At 38.3% G+C, this 19,722-nt stretch overlaps 2 protein-coding genes across 5 annotated transcripts in view; both read right to left on the bottom strand.

The window, feature by feature from the left end:
- Nucleotides 1-287: 287 nt before the first annotated feature.
- On the bottom strand, nt 288-1,508 carry epsilonCOP (coatomer subunit epsilon). Its single transcript, XM_065238187.1, has 3 exons — nt 1,299-1,508; nt 964-1,238; nt 288-900 (listed from the first exon to the last, which is right to left on the bottom strand). The coding sequence occupies exons 1-3, from the start codon at nt 1,398-1,400 to the stop codon at nt 360-362; spliced, it is 918 nt and encodes a 305-aa protein (XP_065094259.1). The 5' UTR covers nt 1,401-1,508; the 3' UTR covers nt 288-359.
- Nucleotides 1,509-9,729: 8,221 nt separating this feature from the next.
- SERCA (ATPase sarcoplasmic/endoplasmic reticulum Ca2+ transporting SERCA) overlaps nt 9,730-19,722 on the bottom strand; it is a 57,240-nt gene continuing 47,247 nt past the window's right edge. For 3 of the 4 annotated variants that reach the window (XM_065238188.1, XM_065238189.1, XM_065238191.1), the window contains exons 8-11: nt 19,437-19,673; nt 19,240-19,357; nt 18,947-19,064; nt 9,730-10,140 (exon numbers count right to left, since the gene is read on the bottom strand). In XM_065238188.1, coding sequence (XP_065094260.1) covers nt 10,115-10,140; nt 18,947-19,064; nt 19,240-19,357; nt 19,437-19,673 — 499 coding nt within the window. In that variant the 3' untranslated portion in view covers nt 9,730-10,114. Of the gene's footprint in view, nt 10,141-10,579; nt 11,382-18,946; nt 19,065-19,239; nt 19,358-19,436; nt 19,674-19,722 lie in introns of all 4 variants that reach the window. The other variant, XR_010518895.1, reaches the window with a different exon arrangement.

Genomic DNA, 19,722 nt, shown 5'->3' with positions numbered 1-19,722 from the left:
CTTTGTGAGTCAAAATTTTGAGTCCTTAGAAACAAAAATAAGAAATGACACCGATAATGAACTTGCATCGAACCCTAGTATTAACCACTTCAAACTAGACAACAACGAATAGAATATTAGGAATTGCATAGATGAAAACTAACTAACTCATTTTTCAAGATCATTATCGGTGGACAAAGCCGAGTCTTATCATTATCAACAAGGCATAAAAAGTAACAAGGACTAAGATGTGTTCCTTTGATTACTGACAAATCACCGATCACTTTAGGTTTTTTGATTACTGTGTTCATTTATTTTCCATCGGTACCTTAAAATTAAAAAGAATACATCAGACAAATGCCATTTGCAAGCGACATCATCTAAGCAGCAATATCCTCCACTGCTGTATTATTTGACGCTCCATATTGCATCATCAATCGATCGAATTCGGACTGCTTCTTGTTGTACGTCGCTACCAGTGCGCTATCCTTATGCTCGTCAAGAACCTGGGAGAGATACCGATTGAACTGGCTGTTGGTTTTCTCTTTCTGCTGAGACAATGCCAGCAGGTTGATCAATGCATCGTAATTGTTCGGGTCCCGATTCAAGCATTCCCTCAGGACATTTTCAGCATCTTCATACTTCTGCTGACCAATGTAGCACACGGCTTGCCCGTTCATTAGCAGCAACGAGGGCGAAAACTTATCGCAGAAATCTTGAAAAATGAAGAATGCATCCTGGAGCTTTTCTCCCCCAAGCTGAATGTTCAACCAAGCCTGCGAAAGTTGCGTCAGAGTGGCATCGTCATCCTTTTCCTGCATGGTCTGCAATACCTGCTTGGCCAGATCCACGCGGGACATGTTGAGTAGACATTGAAGCTGCAAGGACAGGCATTCCAGATTGAAGTTTCCGTGCAAGATTCTAGAATGAAAATAATTCAGTAACAAAAAGTCTTCGGTAAAGACGTACTCTAGAGTTTCGTACCTCAGGGCAGATTCATAAGTTCCCTCGTTGCAGTAAATGGTGGCACCGACGATGATCCAAATCACATCCAGCGCATTAATGTCGCCTTTGAATTTCTCATCGAAGAGATCCACAATTGCTTCCTTGCGGGATTTATTCGACAGATATTCTGCCAAGTGGCGCAGCGCCAGCAGTGGGGTTTCATTATTCGGCTTTATTTCGTCCAACACCACCCGGTACTTGTGCTGAGCAATGTATGCCCGGTAAAGGAACACGTCCTTTTCCAATGATGGTTTCTAAAAGATTGATGGAATACAATTTCTGAAAGTTTCAATCAGACCTGTTTCTGCACCTACGTTTATCTTGTTGGCCTCGTTGATGCAGTGTTGATAGTTGCCGATGTAGAAGGAATTTTTCACATCGAATAACTCATCCACTTCGTTGGATTGCCGGCTCATTTTAATTATTGACTATTACTCAATCCCTTAAGAAACTAATGAGAAGACTTTTGCGCGAATTCTTATAGAGTTTTCAGAATAATTAGCAAAAGTACAGAAAAGTGACGTGGAATCTGGAATGCAAAATAATTTTGTATACACAAGCTGTTGACGTTTCGTTTATTTGGCAGATCTAAAGAATTATTATTCTTTTTTATGAAAGCAACACTCTTGCGGTCGGTATTCAAACTATCGGCCTATAAATGAGCACTAAATACGGTCGATCAGACTAACTCAAAATTGAGTCATGCTGACTAGAAATACTCAGGAGAGATGGGCGGAGAGAATGATTTGAGCCAAATGAACTGCCAAAATCTGAGTCAATCGAACACTCCCATTAGATTTTGTCCGAGGATTTCTTATTTTTATTAGATTAAATTTAAGAGTATTGCAATCGAACAGAAATTCAATCACCTCTATGTTTCTTGTGCTTCTCAAATTCAACTAGTTTTTGGAATCATAAACAATACTCTAACCTCGATTGTAACTCTATATCTTAGTTGGTTAAATAATGGCATCAAGAATATTGCGATGCAATCAATGGATCATTTTAGATGGCTGAGTTTTGAACCCACCACAGCTTTCATTTGGCGCTACTGTATACGGACGAACCAATGTAAAATACTGTGGTAGCCACAGTACGGTGCTGTCAAAACCTCAGCATCTTCAATGATCCATTATTATTTGACACGTAAATTGAATCAAAAACTAAAAGTCATGTGAAATGCTGGCTTCTAGCGAAGACTTCATATCAAGAAGACTGCCAGAATCCAAGCGACACATACAGTAGCGCTGGGCTTGAGTGAAGGTGGAACCAACGCATAGAAAAATGAGCAAATACACAAACCTTTCTTCTGAGGATGTAATCTTTGCCATCAAATTCGTTCGAAGCATTTACCTTTGAGCGGCAGATGATGCGATTGTACCTGTCGCATACACAGCAAAAAAAATGTAATATCGATTAATGTAATTCAAGCTGATGTATGAAATAATGATGTAATAGCAAAAAGCAGATACAATATTACATCAATGGATGTAATTTTGTTCGCAAAATCGAAGTACATCGTACAACGTTATATTACACAACCGATGGATTGACCTGGTTGCAGCAGTTTGGATGTAATATTCAACAACTTTTTTTTTTCTGTGTAGCGTTAATATGAGAAAATTGAAGAGTTGCCAGTATTTTTGATATGTTGTCTTCGCTTTTAGCAAGGGTTGCAAGATAATTTAGATACAAATCTCACTCTTTCACTCTACTCAAAACTGAAATGCATAAACATAAAATACAAAATGATACACTCTTTCCACACTGTCAAAGATCATTGCACACAAAATGAACTTTGTTCAAATCAAATAAAAATAATGGCACAAGCTTCTAAGACAATTCTATTACAGCAAACCACATTATTTTAATTGATTTCTTCGCCAGTTAGTCGTCTGTCACTTCATTTGTGCTGATAGGTATTCAGTTTCAAGTAAGCTTTTATTGAATATTGAGAAGTTCATACTGAACGAGAAGCAGTTTATGATTAAGACCGAGGATAAGCGGGAAATTCCGATGTAAGTGTACCTGTTGACGTACGTGATGCATCGCAACATTGTCAACAGTTCGATTGATTCAAGAACGACAAGTTCTTCCAGGTTGTGATGGAAATCCAAGGCTTCCGGGATGGATCTGTTCGAGTTTATCGATCCAGACCCGTGCTGACGGAGAAGCTGGGTCGTTGGATCATTCTACAGGTTGTTTTCATGCACTCGTTTAACATTCTGCTCCGGGACATCAAATAACAAATAACGATAACAATTTCCATATCTAGCTGATTGACTTTGGATCGGCGACGTTCGTACAAGAAGGGAAATGTGGGCTCTCGGTGTGACACTATACGCACAGACAAACAGACATAACACATTGAATATTTCTCATTGTAAAACATCGTCGCTGAAACATTACCGCCATTTGTTGAGTACACTATGGTGGGTAGTACGCAGAACAGGTGGCGGTACTGTGTAAACGTTAAACGTAAGGAAATTGACTATGCGCGCCACAGGTGGCGGTACTACCAACTACGATACTTTTAAATTTACCGTTAAATGCTTGTTCGATGAACAACTTGCGAGTGTTATGTCTGTTTGTCTGGGCTATACGTGTTGATGTTCTTCGGGAACCCATTCGTGGACGTTGAGGAAATCCTGCAATCCAAACGGATAATTCCGCACGAAATCAACGAAGAATTGGAGTACGTGTTGCTTTAGCTGTTGGATAAGAATCCCAAAACTCAGATCACCCACGGTAAAAACTTGTCACATCTAATCCAAATTCTCTTGCACTTGACTCAGTCTGTCATGCGGCACTACGAATCAAAATGATTTATTATTGATTTTCAAGTGATTTGCGTTTTGAAACAAAGTGATTTATCGTTGAAAAATATGTACTGCATAACACCTTTAAATCAAAATGATTATCATTTGAATTGGCACCACTGATTTCATCCATTGAATTTGATTAGTTTTGCTTTTGGAAGCAAACGTGAAAAACGCACATGCCAAACATTACTCGCGAAGATGGCAAGTCAACAACAAATAAATTAAGAGCAAGAAAGCGATAATTCTCCATTTCCATTTGCATTCTAGAGCGCGAGTATTACGAAATTGTTGCTGTATTCAATAATAGCACAGACAAGCAGACATGACACTCGCAAGTTGTTCAACGAACATGCATTTAACGGTCAATTTAAAAGTATCTTAGTAGGTAGTACCAACAATCAATACGAAACTAACGATTTTAAATTGGCTCACCACTTTAGTAGCCTATTGGTCCCAAGCAAACGATTAACGTACCCTATTCCAGTCGAAATTCTAGTACTACGCAATGTTTGTTTTGATTCGCTATGAAAGTTTGACAGATAAAATGAGGGGTTATTGGTTTTACCTATGTTTCGAGGGGTGATTCGACAAGCTTGGGACCGAAGATAGTACCAGAGGTGAGCCAAAAAGTTGAGCACGTTTCTTCAGGACCTACTTGTCTTAGAGTTACCTCTATGGTAGTACCATAGAGGTAACTCTAAGACTGGAAGGTCCCGAAATAACGTACTCTACTTTTTGGCTCAGCTCTGGTACTCTCTTCGGTCCCAAGCTAATCGATTCACCCCTCGAAACATAGGAAAAACCAATAACCCCTCATTTTATCTGTCAAACTTTCATAGCGAATCAAAACAAACATTGCGTGGTACTAGAATTTAGACTAGAATAGGGTACGTTAATCGTTTGCTTGGGACCAATAGGCTAGTCAAGTAGTGAGCCAATTTAAAATCGTTAGTTTCGTATTGATTGTTGGTAGTACCGCCACCTGCGCATATCACTGTAACTGGAAAGTACCCATTAATGGGTAAAAAAGTGCCCATTTCGCGGTAAAGTAGGTAAACTCATAAAATGGGTAAAACGTCTTTACCCACTTATGGGTAAAGAGCTTATACGTCAAATCATGGGGTACTTTTTACCCATTTCCATATTGCATTGTTTTCCGTAACTGGGTAAAAAAGTACCCATTTTTTAAAATGTATTTATGGGACTCAAATTTGTGGAATGAAACAAATATGCTTTTAACAACGTTATAAGCTAAGAAATCATTCAAATCATATAGTGTTTCTTACCTTGAAGCTTTTTGAAGATATCACCACTCTTTAAACTATTCATATATATCACATTTTGAACTTTTCAAAACGGAACAAAAGCACTCGACAATGTAAACCAAGTATATCAGCAACGCTATGGTGTAATAAAGATATTTTTCACCCAATAATGGGTAAATTTGTACCCATTTTTGATTCCTGAACAGGTTTCGGAAATGGGTGAAAAATTACCCACTATTTGAAATTTTCATTTACGCATTTTTTGACAGGTCCATACACTACCACAAAATGGGTACTTTTTCACCCATTAATGGGTACTCGCCAGTTACACTATAGTCAATTCCTTTGCGTTTGACGTTTACACACTACCGCCATCTGTTCAGCGTACTACCCACCACAGTGTACTCATCAGATGGCGGTAATGTTTTAGTGACGATGTTTTACACGAGCTACTAGCACAAACGAAGTGACAGACGGAGCGGCTCGAAAACTTTGGTGACTAACCTGCTATTTCATTTTTTCTGTGTACCACATGGCAACACCACTACTACTAGACTGTACCACATGGCAACACTGCTACTGGATTGTACTAGCATTTTCACCAAATGTATTAGAATGTTTTGGTTCTATCTCTTTCACTCTACTCAAAACTGAAATGCATAAAAAAAATGACAAAATGATACACTCTTTGCACACTGTCAAAGAATCATTGTGTGTACAATCTAACCCCCACTGTCCGGCAGTGTTATTATGGAAGAAAACTGCTTTTTATCACCCTTAAATTAAAGCAGGTTTAGTCCGGGAGTTAGAAGGTGTTAGCTCTATTGCAGCTCCAGTGACCCATTTCAGAATGCCTGGTAATTCACGACCACTCCGAGGTCACTTTTACTTACAATAAGCCCCGCATGTTCACTCTACCTTTATCAAATGGATAACGGTATCATAAACACACTTCCAGATTCAAAAAATATTATTTCCAAATCTGGCACGTATATAGTTTTGAAATGTAATCAACTGTATTAAAGTGATTTGAATGGACATTTCTTACCAATTTTGTTTCGAATACCTCTTGATTCATCTGCTGGCAGCACTTACTGGCCCTTACCAGCGACCAACTCATCTGCCCGCAAAAGCAACAACGTCTAAATATCAAAGCTCTCCGGACGTCCCCTCGAAAATGCAATCGAGATATGTATAAGAACAATCTTCAACTGGAACGTACTCACCAAATCAATACATCCGGAAGCACATTCCCGATGCTTATTTTTCTCTCGCAAAAAAAGGGAACTCGGTGAGCAATTTTGTGATACGGAATTTTCACTGAGCATAAACCGCGAATTTACGAATTTCACCACACCCAACTGCGAAACACGTTCAGAAGCACTTTTGGTACACTTTCGATCAATTTCTTTCGAAAACACAAAAAAAGTTGCAGTCGAGCCAACATCAACACCCGAGTCAACACCGATTGTGCCGAACTCTAACTCTTTCACGCACCTTGCAGCGCGCAAATAAACTGAAATTAAAAATTATCACTCGCGATGCCACTAATTTCTGGCCCGGGATAAAATCAAATAACGCAGATTGCGGCATCTCTTCTGATGCTTGCAAACATGTTGAATCACGTTTTCTTTCTCTATTCTAAAACTTCCCGGAAATCGAGAAAACTACCAATCACACACGTATAAACGTCCGGGAGGCAGAGCGCCAGTGCTAATCCGGCAAATGTAGCCGAAAACTATGAACGCGAACGCACGCACAAAACAGAGAACAACCGTATCCAAAGGCGTTTGAAACTCTTGCACACTGTCAAAGAATCATTGTACACAAAATCAACTTTGTTCATATCAAAACAAAAAAACTAACCCATCTGGTGGATGATGGCACAAGCTTCCAAGAAAATTCTATTACAGTGAATCACATTATTTTAATGGATTTCTTCACCAGTTAGTCGTCTGTCACTTCGTTTGTGCTACTAGTCTTAGAGTTACCTCTATGGGTATACTAAGCGAAGAAACTAGAAAGTAAACGGGTGTCGAAATAACAATCTTTTCCCTCCTCGATGACCGTAAGGAGGTGGCCGGCGCCGTTATTGACCTCAAAAATAAGGATCCACCGTGGATTGCTAATCCCAAACCCCATTCATATGTTTTCATATGCTTTCAACGGCATATATCGCAAAAGAATAGAACGGATTCACTTTTCGTATACTGTTTAGATGTTTTACTTTAACACTCTATTGAGACCGTATTTCTTATGTAAAAATAAAGAAATAATCATTTGATATTATGGTTATGGTTTGACTCTATCACGCGGTGCATTTTACCCCAATGTTGTGGTGCGTTTTGTTCACTGTTGTCGTGCGTCTTACCCCAATGTTGTGGTACATATTTATTGCACCGTTAATCGAGCGTTTTGTTTTACCATAGAGGTAACTCTAAGACTAGAAACTCCCGAAGAAACGTGTTCAATTTTTTGGCTTGGCTCTGGTACCCTCATTTTATCTGTCAAATTTTCATTACGAATCAAAACAAACATAGTGTAGTACTAGAATTTGGACTAGAATGGGGTACGTTAATCGATTTGCTTGGGACCAATAGGCTCGTCAAGTAGTGAGCCAATTTAAAATCGTTAGTTTCGAATTGATTGTTGGTTTTACCCCGCTATCATTTTGGAATCGACTTAAACAATGCCTAGAATAGCATAAAAATCATCGTTTTGGAGTTCGAAATCACTCGATCTTCGTAGAAAACATTGTAATGAACCATACTTAATTACTTTCTCCTTGTTTTTAGCACAGACAAACAGACGTAACTCTTTGAATAACTTTTTCTTGAATACAGTGTACATTAAAAAACAGAACATCAGTTACGACATCTCTCGAGCTTCTCACGGAAAACAAGCTTGCTCGCAGAGTCGTCAACAATGTTGCCAGGGTAAACAGAATATACAGAAACGTCAAAGTATTTCGATTCCAGCGCTTCGGTGAGCAGTTCACGCACATGATAATATTTAAATCAATCGTTCAATGCGTGAACGATGATCCAGATTGAAGTGTTACGTCTGTGATTTTAGCTTCCATACACAAGCAATTGACGATTGATCATTTTAGATGGTCAAGTTTTGAACCCACCACAACATGTTTTTGGCGCTACTGTATATGGACGATCAAATGTAAAATACTGTGGTAGGCACAGCTAATTTCTATCAAAATCTCAGCATTTTAATTGCTCCATTTTGCTTAAATGGTGCATTTTGCACCATCCTACACTAAGAAAATTTCAAAGATTGTTTTATTTGTCCCACACATGATTTCTATGTTTCGGACACATACTTAATATGTGTACACATAAAAGCTATGTGTGACCACACATACTATTCATTTGACTTATAAATTTCATGTGTACTTCTGAGTGGATTCTGTTTATGTGTGATTACTTGAAAATCATGTGGTATTTCACATGGAAATTCGTCAATAAAAATGTGCGGAATTTTTGAAGATGCGTGATACAGAGAAGGAAAGAGGTTAAAGTATCGAAAAACTTGAGGACGTCATATTTGAATCAGGAAGAGGTACATCTAAAAAAATCAGATAGTATGCATTTCTTTCAGTGCCAAAAATATTTCAACATTCAGTCTAGTTTGTTACCGAGTCGTTTATTGAGATTGATCAATTAATCAAGTAATGCTTACAAAGTACAGTATTACTATTAAACATTTCTGTTCAAACATACAAACGGAGTGTTTCATCCTTTTGCTTTCCTGTACTGTACTGTACTACACTAATAATAACTCACGAAATCTAAGCGTTTCTTGTTCACGATCCACGATCAGCTGCTGGACGGCTTCCGTTTCCGTCATCATCGTCGGTGACCCAAATCCTCCACTAAACGTTGATATATGTTGGCACTATAAACTGACCGGCCACTCAACAAGCTTCACAGTTCACTGTTGGAAGTAGGCTGTAAATACTAACGCAAAAAATGCTGCGAAAATAATGAGTGCTCGGATTAATTCAGGGATGACACGGGGAAGCGAAACTATGGTATTGATTTCCAATCGACGAGATTAAAGTGCGCGGATGGTTTTAACGATTTTTATTTATAATTTCCGTGAAACTTTTACTTGTTTTGTATTTTTATATAAACAAAGATGAAATGACATAAAATTAAAGATGGCGGTCAACGTCACACAATGTTTTTTTGTTTTGTTAAATTAAGTTTATTCACTTTGTAAAATATCTAACTTTTAAAGTGTAATTTCGACGACTACAATTCAACAAGAAGATGATGTCTCTTTTCAACCTTTGTTCACTTTATTTAATTAACTTATTTACATTGTCTCGTAATATATAAAAATAAAAAATTAACTAAAGTGACATTAGTTTACAAAATAAAAATCAATAAACAAAAGGGTCAACTAAGAAGATACAATTCGAGGAAAACTAACGAACAGAAACATACTGAAACTTAAGTGTTAATAAATGAGAGAAAAAATGTCTTCAATTGTTCATTTTCACTAGAAAAAAGTAAAAGTCGCTGTTGTTCTATTCTAACCCAAGGATTTTGATTTCATTGTTCTGGTTTTGTTTCGATCTACAATGAAATGTTAAGAAAACTTCGGAAAAACTCATTGTTCAATTATGGTTTTTTTTTCACTTTTGGGACACGCTCACTAATGTATTGTTTTGACTTTTTTTTTTGTTTGTTTTGGTTTTGGTAATAATTCGAATTTGCTCTCAAGTAAAACGAGAAAAGGAAAATCAACTCATTTTATCATTTGATTAGTTGTTGAAAACCAGACATTTGCTATTATTTCTCACGATTCTTTTTTTTTTGGTATTCAGCTTTAATACTTCTTAGTAGAAGAAATCGATGTAGGTTTCCTTCCTAGTTTTAATAAATAACGATATTTTTTTGTTTTTTTGTTTGTTTGTTTTATTGTTTCGACTTTTTTTTTAATAATTTATTGTTGCATTATTACGTTGAATCTCGTAAGAAACACGATAGTCATGTAGTAGCAGCTGTTAAATGCTACTAGAGTTTAGTTCCAGGACTTAATAGTTTCGCCTATACAGGGTGCAGAACGGGAAAGAAAGAAAAAAAATACAGATCATTAAGTTCATTGTGTACTCCGTTGGTTCTCGTTTGAGTCTGGTAAAGTAAACCGAAGCGTCTTAATCACTATAACGTAACAAACAGTAACAATCAAAGGTGGTCGTGTGGGTTCAAAAGACGAAAAAGCGGGGATTTTTTTTTTCGATTGGAAGTGTTTGAATCGTTCCAAGCCACGGCCGTCGCAGTCGTTTCGTCAAATTTTGGAAGGCACATGGGGTGGCTTGAACGGACTTGAGGAATCGAAGCAGTTAGAATTGAGTAATCGGGATTTTTTGCAGAATAAAACGTCAGAAAAGCATTGTGTTAAAATAAAAACTGAAAGTAGGGTCGTCTGTGTGTTCTTTTTTTTCAACTAATTGTCTATGAAATAAGTTAAAATAAATAACTTTACTTGTTTCCGTAGATTGTTGATCGACTGCTTAGAATTATATCACTCTTTAAAAAAAAAAAACAATCTAATATAATTCTAAAATGTCGCTGTAGGATGGCATACAGACTGTAGGGTTGGATGGCTTTGGAAAAGTAAGCAGTAAGGATGACGTAAGGTTGCTGTCGATGTGTTGATAAGTTGATTCTCCACTATCGGTGGCGTTTTTTAATCGGAAGATTCTTCCGGTTGATGATATGGTTTCGTAATGGACAGGTTGACAACCACAGTTGACAGTAGTAGCAACAAGAACAACATCACAAACACAGGACGAGGTTGATGAAGTATGCGGTAACATAGATAAAAGGAAGGGCTTTGGCTATATCCGAGGATGGTTAGATGTTGGCTTCCGGACAGACTGCGTTGATCTATTTCCATGCTTCCAGGTGAGCATTCGTTGAGCGGAAACAGACACGATCTGTCCGATCATCGCGATAGCCGAGGAGGACTGCCGTATGTCTGGACCCCGCGCTTCGATGGCCGGTTCCTAGTCCTTCTTATGCTTTCGATTCTTCCTGCTGTTGGTATCTAGTGCCGCGGGGGAGTACGACACAGGAAATGGGTAGCCAGGGTACGGGGGCATAGGGATGTTTTTTTTTGTGAAGCATGTATCAAAGACGTTGTTGCTGGCTTTGGCACGGCGGGGTTCGTGATGGTGGTTTTATTTGGCTCTGGAGGGTATTTGGGTGTGATGATTAACAGTTGAACTGATGAAACAATAAGAAGCTTGTGGATTGTTTGATGACTTAATGGAAATCAGGGTTGGCTGTGTAGGGGAAGAAAGAGAATAAAGGAAATTTTCAATTAACATTTTCGTTGGTTTGCAACGAGATTTTCTAGATCCACTACTTGGTGCGGTTTCCGGAACTGGTATCAGGGTTGGAGATGGTCGATGCTTTCGTTAAATTAGAGATAAATTTTCATTGCGAGGTTAATACCATTTTTTCATTCGGATATTGTACACGACCGATGAGACTAACTAAGAAAGTTGAATGAGACATTTCTAACAACGGGGGGCTACTCAGTGCTAGTTTTAATAAATTTATCTTTCTGCTGAGTAAAAATTTCTATCTCTATCTGAGTTAGTCTCTTACTACTGACCAAGTTTACACCCATTGTCGATTTCTCGCAAATAACTCAATCAGGCAAACCAATATTACCAATAACACCTAGCGCAAATAGCTTTGGGAGAAGCATGTCGCCAGGCTTGCAATTGCTCATTACAGCTAAAATGCTATTTTTCAGAATTACAAAACTATGAGATACTATTATGATAATTTTTATTTGTAGGAAGCAAGAATGGGTGGTAAAGTTTGTGTATGGCATAGACAATTTGTCAACTTTGCTTTCAGAAGGTCACAACTATCGATTTTAGATCGCTGATTGCTCGCTCATCGTTACAGCTAAATGCTATTGTGACCCTCTGAAAGCTAAATTGACAGATTTTATGTATCATACAAACACTTTACCTTCTCTTCTGGCATCTTGTAAATTAAAAAAATAAAAATAAAATATTTCACAGCTTCATAAATCCGAAAAATAGCATTTTAGCAGTAATGAGCATTTGCAAGCTTGCATGTCGCCATACTTTTTAGAACCTGAGCAAAGATTTCGTAGCAGGGAAAAGCGCTCATAATCGTGTGCTGGCAAGTTGAAATCAACCCGACAGCACCTTCGGCGGCACGTTTATGAGCAATATTTCCTGCTGGGAAGGTGTTTTAGGATGATCACAAGCCACCGCTCGGCTATGTTTGTGGTGGTAAGCGAGCTGTCAGCAATCTCTATAGATTTGTCATTGGCTTCTCTGACCGTTAATTTGCGTTATTAAATGGCCGTTGAAAAATAAGTCTGTGGATTCTGGTGGCTAAGCTTAAACCAATCCCATAGAGAAAAACAAAACAAACTAATGGAATCCCTAATAAACAAATACCATAAATGAACGGTAGCCGGCATGGTAGAACTATCTCACAAGTGGTTTGGATGGTACCCCGAACACGTCGTTAAGCTCTTATGGTTATTTTTGTTAGGGATTCTGTTGTAAACCGTATTGAAACATATTTCAAGCTGAACATTGCATTAGGTCCTAAGTAACATTGATCAATTCTCTTCGTCGACTTTTACTTTGGCACAGAACCGTTTCTTGATGTGTTTGCCGTATTAGATGCTAGATAAAAGCTTCTTTTATCGATCTGTGTGCTAAAAATACCTGGGAATGTCTTCACATGGCCGTGGGGATGCAATGACGAAGATAATCTGTCAATGTTGCTTATGACCTACCTAATGCAATGTTCAGTTTGATTTTACAGAAAACGAAAATTCCAACGTTTCCAGCATCAACACTTTTGCGATTCACTGTATTTAATGATGCACAGTGATAGTTTCATTACTCGCCACTAGAGTGACATAGTTGACGGAAAAGAGAATTTGATGATCCAACCGATCCAACTCGTTGCTCTGGTGCTGAATGATGGAACCTTCAAATCAAAGGTCACGGTCGATCAGACCAACTCAAAATTGACGACTCAATTTCGTCAAAAGTGAGCTGCATTTTCCGAGAAAAAAAGCCGTGGAAAACCAGGAAAGACTTCTGGAATATGAGGAAAATCCATTAAACATGTACTCAGTCTTCTTCTTCTTCGCATTTCAAGCTGCTCTCAAGATGTATTTCCACAGTTATTAATTGGGGGCTTTGGATACCTGTACCATTTTTGCATTAGTAAAATTGTGTGGCAAGTACAATACAATCATACTTTTATGTCCAGGGAAGTCGAGAAATTTTCCAACCCGGAAAATTCCTAGACCGGACCGGGAATCGAACCCAGCCACCTCCTCCAGCATGGTCTTATTTCGTACACGGCGAATGAGAACAACTCAAATTTGAGTTTAGTTCACTCATAATCGCCAAAAGTGCAGGAACTCAGCTATGAGTAAAATTTGTCCCATGGTTTTCTGTGGAAAACCTAAAAAATTTGCCGGAAAATGGGGAAATTGATGAAAATTTTATTCAGTATCGGAGTAGTACCAATAGACTGAGTGAATCCAATCTTTACTTTTCTCAAATTCGGGATTTTTTTCCCTGGAAAATCCTGGGAAAACATGAGGCAAATTAACTCATCGCTGAGTTCCTGCACTTTTGGCGATTATGAGTGAACTAAACTCAAATTTGGGTCGTTCTCATTCGCAGTGTAGCTGCGCCTTTACCGATCGGCGATAAAATTTGTCTCATGTTTTCTCAGGTTTTTCTAAGATTTTCCAGGGAAAAAATCCCGAATTTGAAAAAAGTAAAGATTGGATTCACTCAGTCTATTGGTACTACTCCGAGACTGAATAAAATTTTCGTCAATTTCATCATTTTCCGTCAGATTTTTTAGGTTTTCCACAGGAAACCATGAGACAAATTGACTCATCACTGAATTCCTTCACTTTTGGCGATTATGAGTGAACTAAACTCAAATTTGGGTCGTTCTCATTCGCCGTGTAGAGAATCTCGGCAAATTCAACTCACTTTTTTAGGTACACGGCGAATGAGAACGACCCAAATTTGAGTTTAGTTTTAGTTTGATAAAATGCAGGAACTCAGAACTCAGCGATGAGTAAATATGTCTCATGATTTCCAGGTTTGTCCAGGATGAAATTCCCGAATATGAGAAAAGTAAAGATTGGATTCACTCAGTCTATTGATACTACTTCTAGACTGAGTAAAATTTTCGTCAATTTTCAGAAGATTGTTTTGCTCATCGCTACGTTCCTGCAGTTTCTGGTTATGAGTAAACTAAACTATAGGCCACATTATGTACGACGATCGTAACGACTTTTTCATACAAGCAGTTCATACGAAATTCGCTTCCGTTCAAATTTCATACTTAGTTTAGGACATTGGAATTAATCGATAAACACTCGGCTTTACTATTTGTACCTTACCAACACCCATGATACCAGTCCAGCAGCTTACATTCACACGTTGCACTACTTGCAGCTACAATATGCTATACTAATAGAGCATTTCCGGAAAACATCTATTCTAAAGTGAAGTGCCCGTTGTTAAAATTTGTGCTTGTCTCGAACAATTATAATTTACACAGTTATTAATCACTGTTGCACTATTGCGACAATTACTAGCATCCTTCCGGATGGAATGGTGCATATCCTACAGACATCGAACATGGAATGGGTACTTACTGCGAATGAAAGAGGATTCATCGCAAGGAATGTGTGATGAGAAGTACAAGGAGCATGACAAAGTAGAGGTGGATTTATGCGCGGGAATGATGAAATAGATGACTCACACTTCGACTGGTCGGTTTCTTGCTAAAAAAAGGTATCTGCGCAATCCATCATGCACAGGCTAAAAAGGCCAAAAGCGTTCACTCTCGATCAATCACTTGTTCACAACACACTTGCTGGTAGAAATGAGAATCTTCGTCTTTTGTATGTCTTCTGCGAAGAAGATCCGTAGGCACGATCTCGGTTAGAAAGGTGGCGATGGCAATGATGAAAAGTGTTCAGCGAATCTTGTGGAAGTGTATTCAGAAAACTACGAACTCGAGCGGTACTCGCGTGAAGTTCGACGCTCTATTAGTTAAGCGGCCGGGAGATCGCTCGGATGGGCTTTTTTCCACGTTGCAAATCTCTCGACGACTTTCCCTTCCCTTAACCCAACAGTTGACAGTGTTGACTTTTTGTGCGGCTAGAGAAGAGAAAGAAGCACGAATTTAGTTATGAGGGTTAGTAAAAAAAATAGTAAACACACTCGCCTAATGTTTTTTTTTTGTTAATGTTTTAAATATATTTAAAATGCATTTTTTCTAGGTTTTCAGTTTTTCATGTCTTCATTAATGACCTCTCTCGCCAAGAAGACTTCCATTAGTCAGTTTTCTTTGTTCCTTCACTACAGTAATGATAATCATATTTGCTTGCTGCTTTTCCCTTTTTGTTTTTTTTTTCATTAAATAGTTGGAGTAAAAAACTATTGTTGAACAAAATTCACACAGTCATATCTCGATTTTCATTATTATTTTTTTTTTTTCCTTAATAATGTTTCATACAACCGGCTCGCAAAAATGAAGTGCGTTCGGTTTATCTTTGTTGTACTATACTACTTTTTAGAGCTTGTTTGCTTTCGTCAACAAATACCGGGGAATAATAATAACAACTATTTTACTCATTTGATCCTCTCTCTACAAGTTTACTAATATTCATAGGCTGTTTACTGATTTCCCACAATCTTGGATGTGTGTGTGTGTGTGTTTATGATTACTGTTAGGTATTTTTCTTCAACTTGAATTAACACCGCTCTTGTTCAACTTCTGCTGCTGTATAAAGTTGTGTGTATGGGTCTGTGTCATATATTGATTTCAGATTTCGAAGTAACCTAATTTAAACTCAGTGTTTCGTTCCCTACTTAAGTTTCATCAAATCACGAAAAAAAAGAGCAATGAAATAATAAAAACAAAATTTCATCAATGTATACATTTATTATCTAATTACGCTAACTTGATTTTCTTGCTGTTTTCCCTTCAATTCATATTACGCTCACCGTTATCTGTTCCGTGTCGTGTGCATGGAAAGTTCACACACACACAGAGCTGCTAATGTTGTTTCTGGTTTTCCATTCTGTTCTGTATCATTATTTTTGGTAGACATTTAGAGCCGTCAAAACGGTCGAGAAAAAAAATCAAGCAAAGAGACACGCCACATTCAAAAAGTATTCTGTCCTCCAGATAACAATTCAACAACAATGCAAGCAAATTTGCTCGCAAAAAAATATTTAAAAAGCATCCCCTCATTTCAGTTGCTGTGCTCAAGATTGTTCAACAAACAACAACAACAACAATAACTACGACAAATCGACTAACGCTTGGATGGAATTCAATGCTGCAATTCTACTACCGTTACTGAGGCACACACACACACAAAATGTCTATCAGTTGTGCTTCTGTATCTGGCAATTTTCTATTGGTTTTCACACAAATAAAATCAATTGCAGGTGGGGTACCGCTGTAAGTAAACGGGTAATTTTAGGAATTCCGACTACGTTTTTTTAAATTAAGTACACATTCTTCATCGTAATCTGGCCAAACAGAAGTTGCACCATCAGCGTGTGAGGGGATAAGCATGAGAAGATAAATTTCGAAAAATATAACGACTACCCATTACAGGTGGAATAATAAAGGCAGCGCCGTTTCTAGCTATGTCCATCCTTCGTCTCTGATTCAGAATTGGAGAGTATGAGAAAACCACTCGCCTAGAATTTGCTTCGTATGATAGATTATACTGTTTGTGTTTTTGTTTTACAGATGCTACATCTTTTCGTATTAGAGTTTAGTAAGATAGAAAATCTGAGAAGAAAAATGTGCGATTTACGTCTAGTGCTGATCAGCTCTCTTTCTATTTCTCACGGGTTGTACATTGAATACAGTGTTGTAAAGGTGTAATAAGACCGAGTAAAAAGGGCAGGGTACAATAATTTAAGTCTTCGTATTTTTGTTGGTTGGTTGGTTGGTTGGTTTGGTTTTACTTTTGAGCGTACGCCGTCGTGTTCGTATTTAATTCTAACTCACAGCATACGCCCAAAGATCTGACAAATGAGAGAACGAATATAGGAACGATCAATGCTAGTTTCCCTGTGTTTCAAAATACTTTTCATGTTCCGACGACAGCTGCAAACATTATTTGGTGATTTGTTTTCCTTTGTTCTTGTGGAAGAGTTGTTCATTTTTTGTTTTGTTTCATCATCATCATGCTCTAAATTTACACAACAAACGAAGCGAGCTCAAAAGTGTATCAGGCAAGCAAAGTTTAGGTTATGTTACTGCGAATTAGTACGTGTGTATCGTGTGTATTTCGAAACGAAAGAGAATTCTGCACGATCTTTGCGATAACTTGAGTCTACCATAAGCACTTTTTAAAGAGTGGCTTAGTGTTCAAAATTCGATGAACAGATAATTATATTAGTCATTAATTCATGTCAGAAACAAAACGTTCGCTTTGCGTACTTGATGCTTGTTGGATGTAAGGTTAGTTTAAATAAGTTATCTTCCGTTTTCTGCTTAGCTTTCGATCTAATGATAGGATATAGGAAGATCTATAATAAAAGGGTTGTCGCAGTTTAGGATAGGTTAAGGTGCTACATGATTATGAGGGAAAGTTACAAACGAAAAGTAAAGATCACTCAAACGCATTCCACTCGCGCATATTAAGGTAGAACTCATTCACTATCACTGTCATTAGGTAGTACTTAATTTTGTGTTCGTTTTTTTTTTTGTTGGTTTCGTGGGGAGGGTTAAACAGAGGTTTATAGGATTCGTGTTTGTTTTTGTTGCACATATGAGTTGGTGAAAGCGGATGTTTGTGTGGTTTAATTTGGTTTGGAAAGACTTTCTTCAAGTCGTTTGCTTTTGCTTTCCTGTAGTTTGTTTTGTGTGTATTGGTGTATAATATATTATTAATAGTATTGCATTACAATTTACAATTTTTGTATCTTTTTTTTTTGGATGAAATGTATATAAATATATACGATTGTATAGCAACGTTGTATAATGATTTGCGGTTAACATGCTGATCTTATCCTTCATAATGTGTAGAAATAGAGGTTAATCGCAAAAGGTGTTTTTGTTTCAGGAAAACACTTCGCTATGGGGTCCATTGCTTGGTTTGAGATTTAAAAACAGAAACGAATCCTATGCACAACACGCGCCTACCGTTCTGAGGGAAAAATTGTAATACACAAACGTAGGGAAAGATTTTTTTTTTTAGGTAAACAACTAAAAATTACAGGGGAAGTCTTATGAGAGTAGGACGACAGTAATTAAAAAAAATAAACATTCAACAATCATTTGCAATCACGGATCACTTAAGAATTATCATCAGCTTCTAGGTTCAGTTTTGCTAAAATCACTCGTATCGTCTCGATCACGCGCACGCCTCTCGCGAATTAGACTTATTTTGGAGCGAATCGCTCCGCGCTTATCTCTCGGGCCGTCAAGCTTACAAATGTGACTTTTCTACATCGATTCCAGGTGAAAAGCAGAACAAACTCAAACGCAAATTGCAAAACCGTCCTTCATTGGAACCGAACACGGAGAGAAAAGCCACAGTTGAAACGATCGCCCGAGAGTGACTTTTTAGTTCCTAAAGATTCCCCTTCACTATCAACTTGTTTTACTAGACGCGAAATTAAACTCTTACTTGTAGCATTTTTTTTAAACCGCCTAATTGCGTTCGGTTGTTCTGTTTTTGTTTTTTTTGTTTAGTATGGACCCCATATGATGTAAGCAAAGAACACGGCCCACGCTAACACTAGCCAATGCATAGTTTTGATATAGCTCTCACCGTCGGAGATCCTTCTGGCGACGAACTTCAGGATTTCATCTAGCAGTACAACTGGCAGCGAGAACTTCATCACAGTCAACCATTCGTCTCCATTCAGTGGGGTGACCTGGAACACGGTCTGTTTGAGGGAGAAAAGTAAGATATAGGCATTATTTCTCCATACAGCAGAAACGGCTTCTGGAATCAATCGCTGTTGACTAACTCAAACTGTCGGCGAATTGCTCCGCATCCGATCCGATTTGGTCAGAATCACTTTACCACACCGGTACCAAAAATTGCAACTCAATACTTACGGAAAGCACCTCGACGTGCAGGATGACGAAGTGGAGACCGAACGACAGAGCCATGGATCCGATGAGCCACAAGTTCGACCATGGGGGCATGGTGATCAGAGACTGGTTCTCAGACAAGCTGTGGACAAGAGACAGAGAGAGAGAGAAATGGTTACATATTCCCTAAAGCGATCGAAATTCCTCGCAAATCAACGCACCTGTTCATGGCGTTCAACATCTCAATGGTGACCAGGACGGACAGAGCCATGGTCATTGGGTGAGGGTCGCTGAAGACCTTGCAGTCAACTCCCTTGAACTCATCACCACCGGCAATGCAGGACAGATGGTGGGTCAAATGCCAGTAGGTGAGCTGTGGACCGTTCTCGGAGAACATGAACCACCAGGCAGCACCACCGACGGTAGCGGCACCGACATAACCACCAATAGCCATGTAACTGTTTTGTTTGGAAGAGAACAAAAAAATATTAAGCCTCCCGAATTCGC

This window comes from Ochlerotatus camptorhynchus, unplaced genomic scaffold (genome assembly GCF_037179485.1).
Source record: "Ochlerotatus camptorhynchus isolate MF236.1 unplaced genomic scaffold, CSIRO-AGI_Acam_v1.1 ptg000737l, whole genome shotgun sequence".
NCBI classification, from domain to species: domain Eukaryota; kingdom Metazoa; phylum Arthropoda; class Insecta; order Diptera; family Culicidae; genus Ochlerotatus; species Ochlerotatus camptorhynchus.
This window is presented reverse-complemented; position numbering and strand designations above follow the sequence as displayed.

What these genes read in the sequence shown, in the direction of transcription:
- epsilonCOP (XM_065238187.1), bottom strand. Translation starts at nt 1,400, where the DNA reads ATGAGCCGGCAATCCAACGAAGTGGATGAGTTATTCGATGTGAAAAAT. An exon ending in ACGAGGCCAACAAGATAAAC is followed by an intron (nt 1,239 to 1,298) that starts GTAGGTGCAGAA and finishes TCAATCTTTTAG; the next exon opens with AAACCATCATTGGAAAAGGA. An exon ending in ACTTATGAATCTGCCCTGAG is followed by an intron (nt 901 to 963) that starts GTACGAAACTCT and finishes TTTTCATTCTAG; the next exon opens with AATCTTGCACGGAAACTTCA.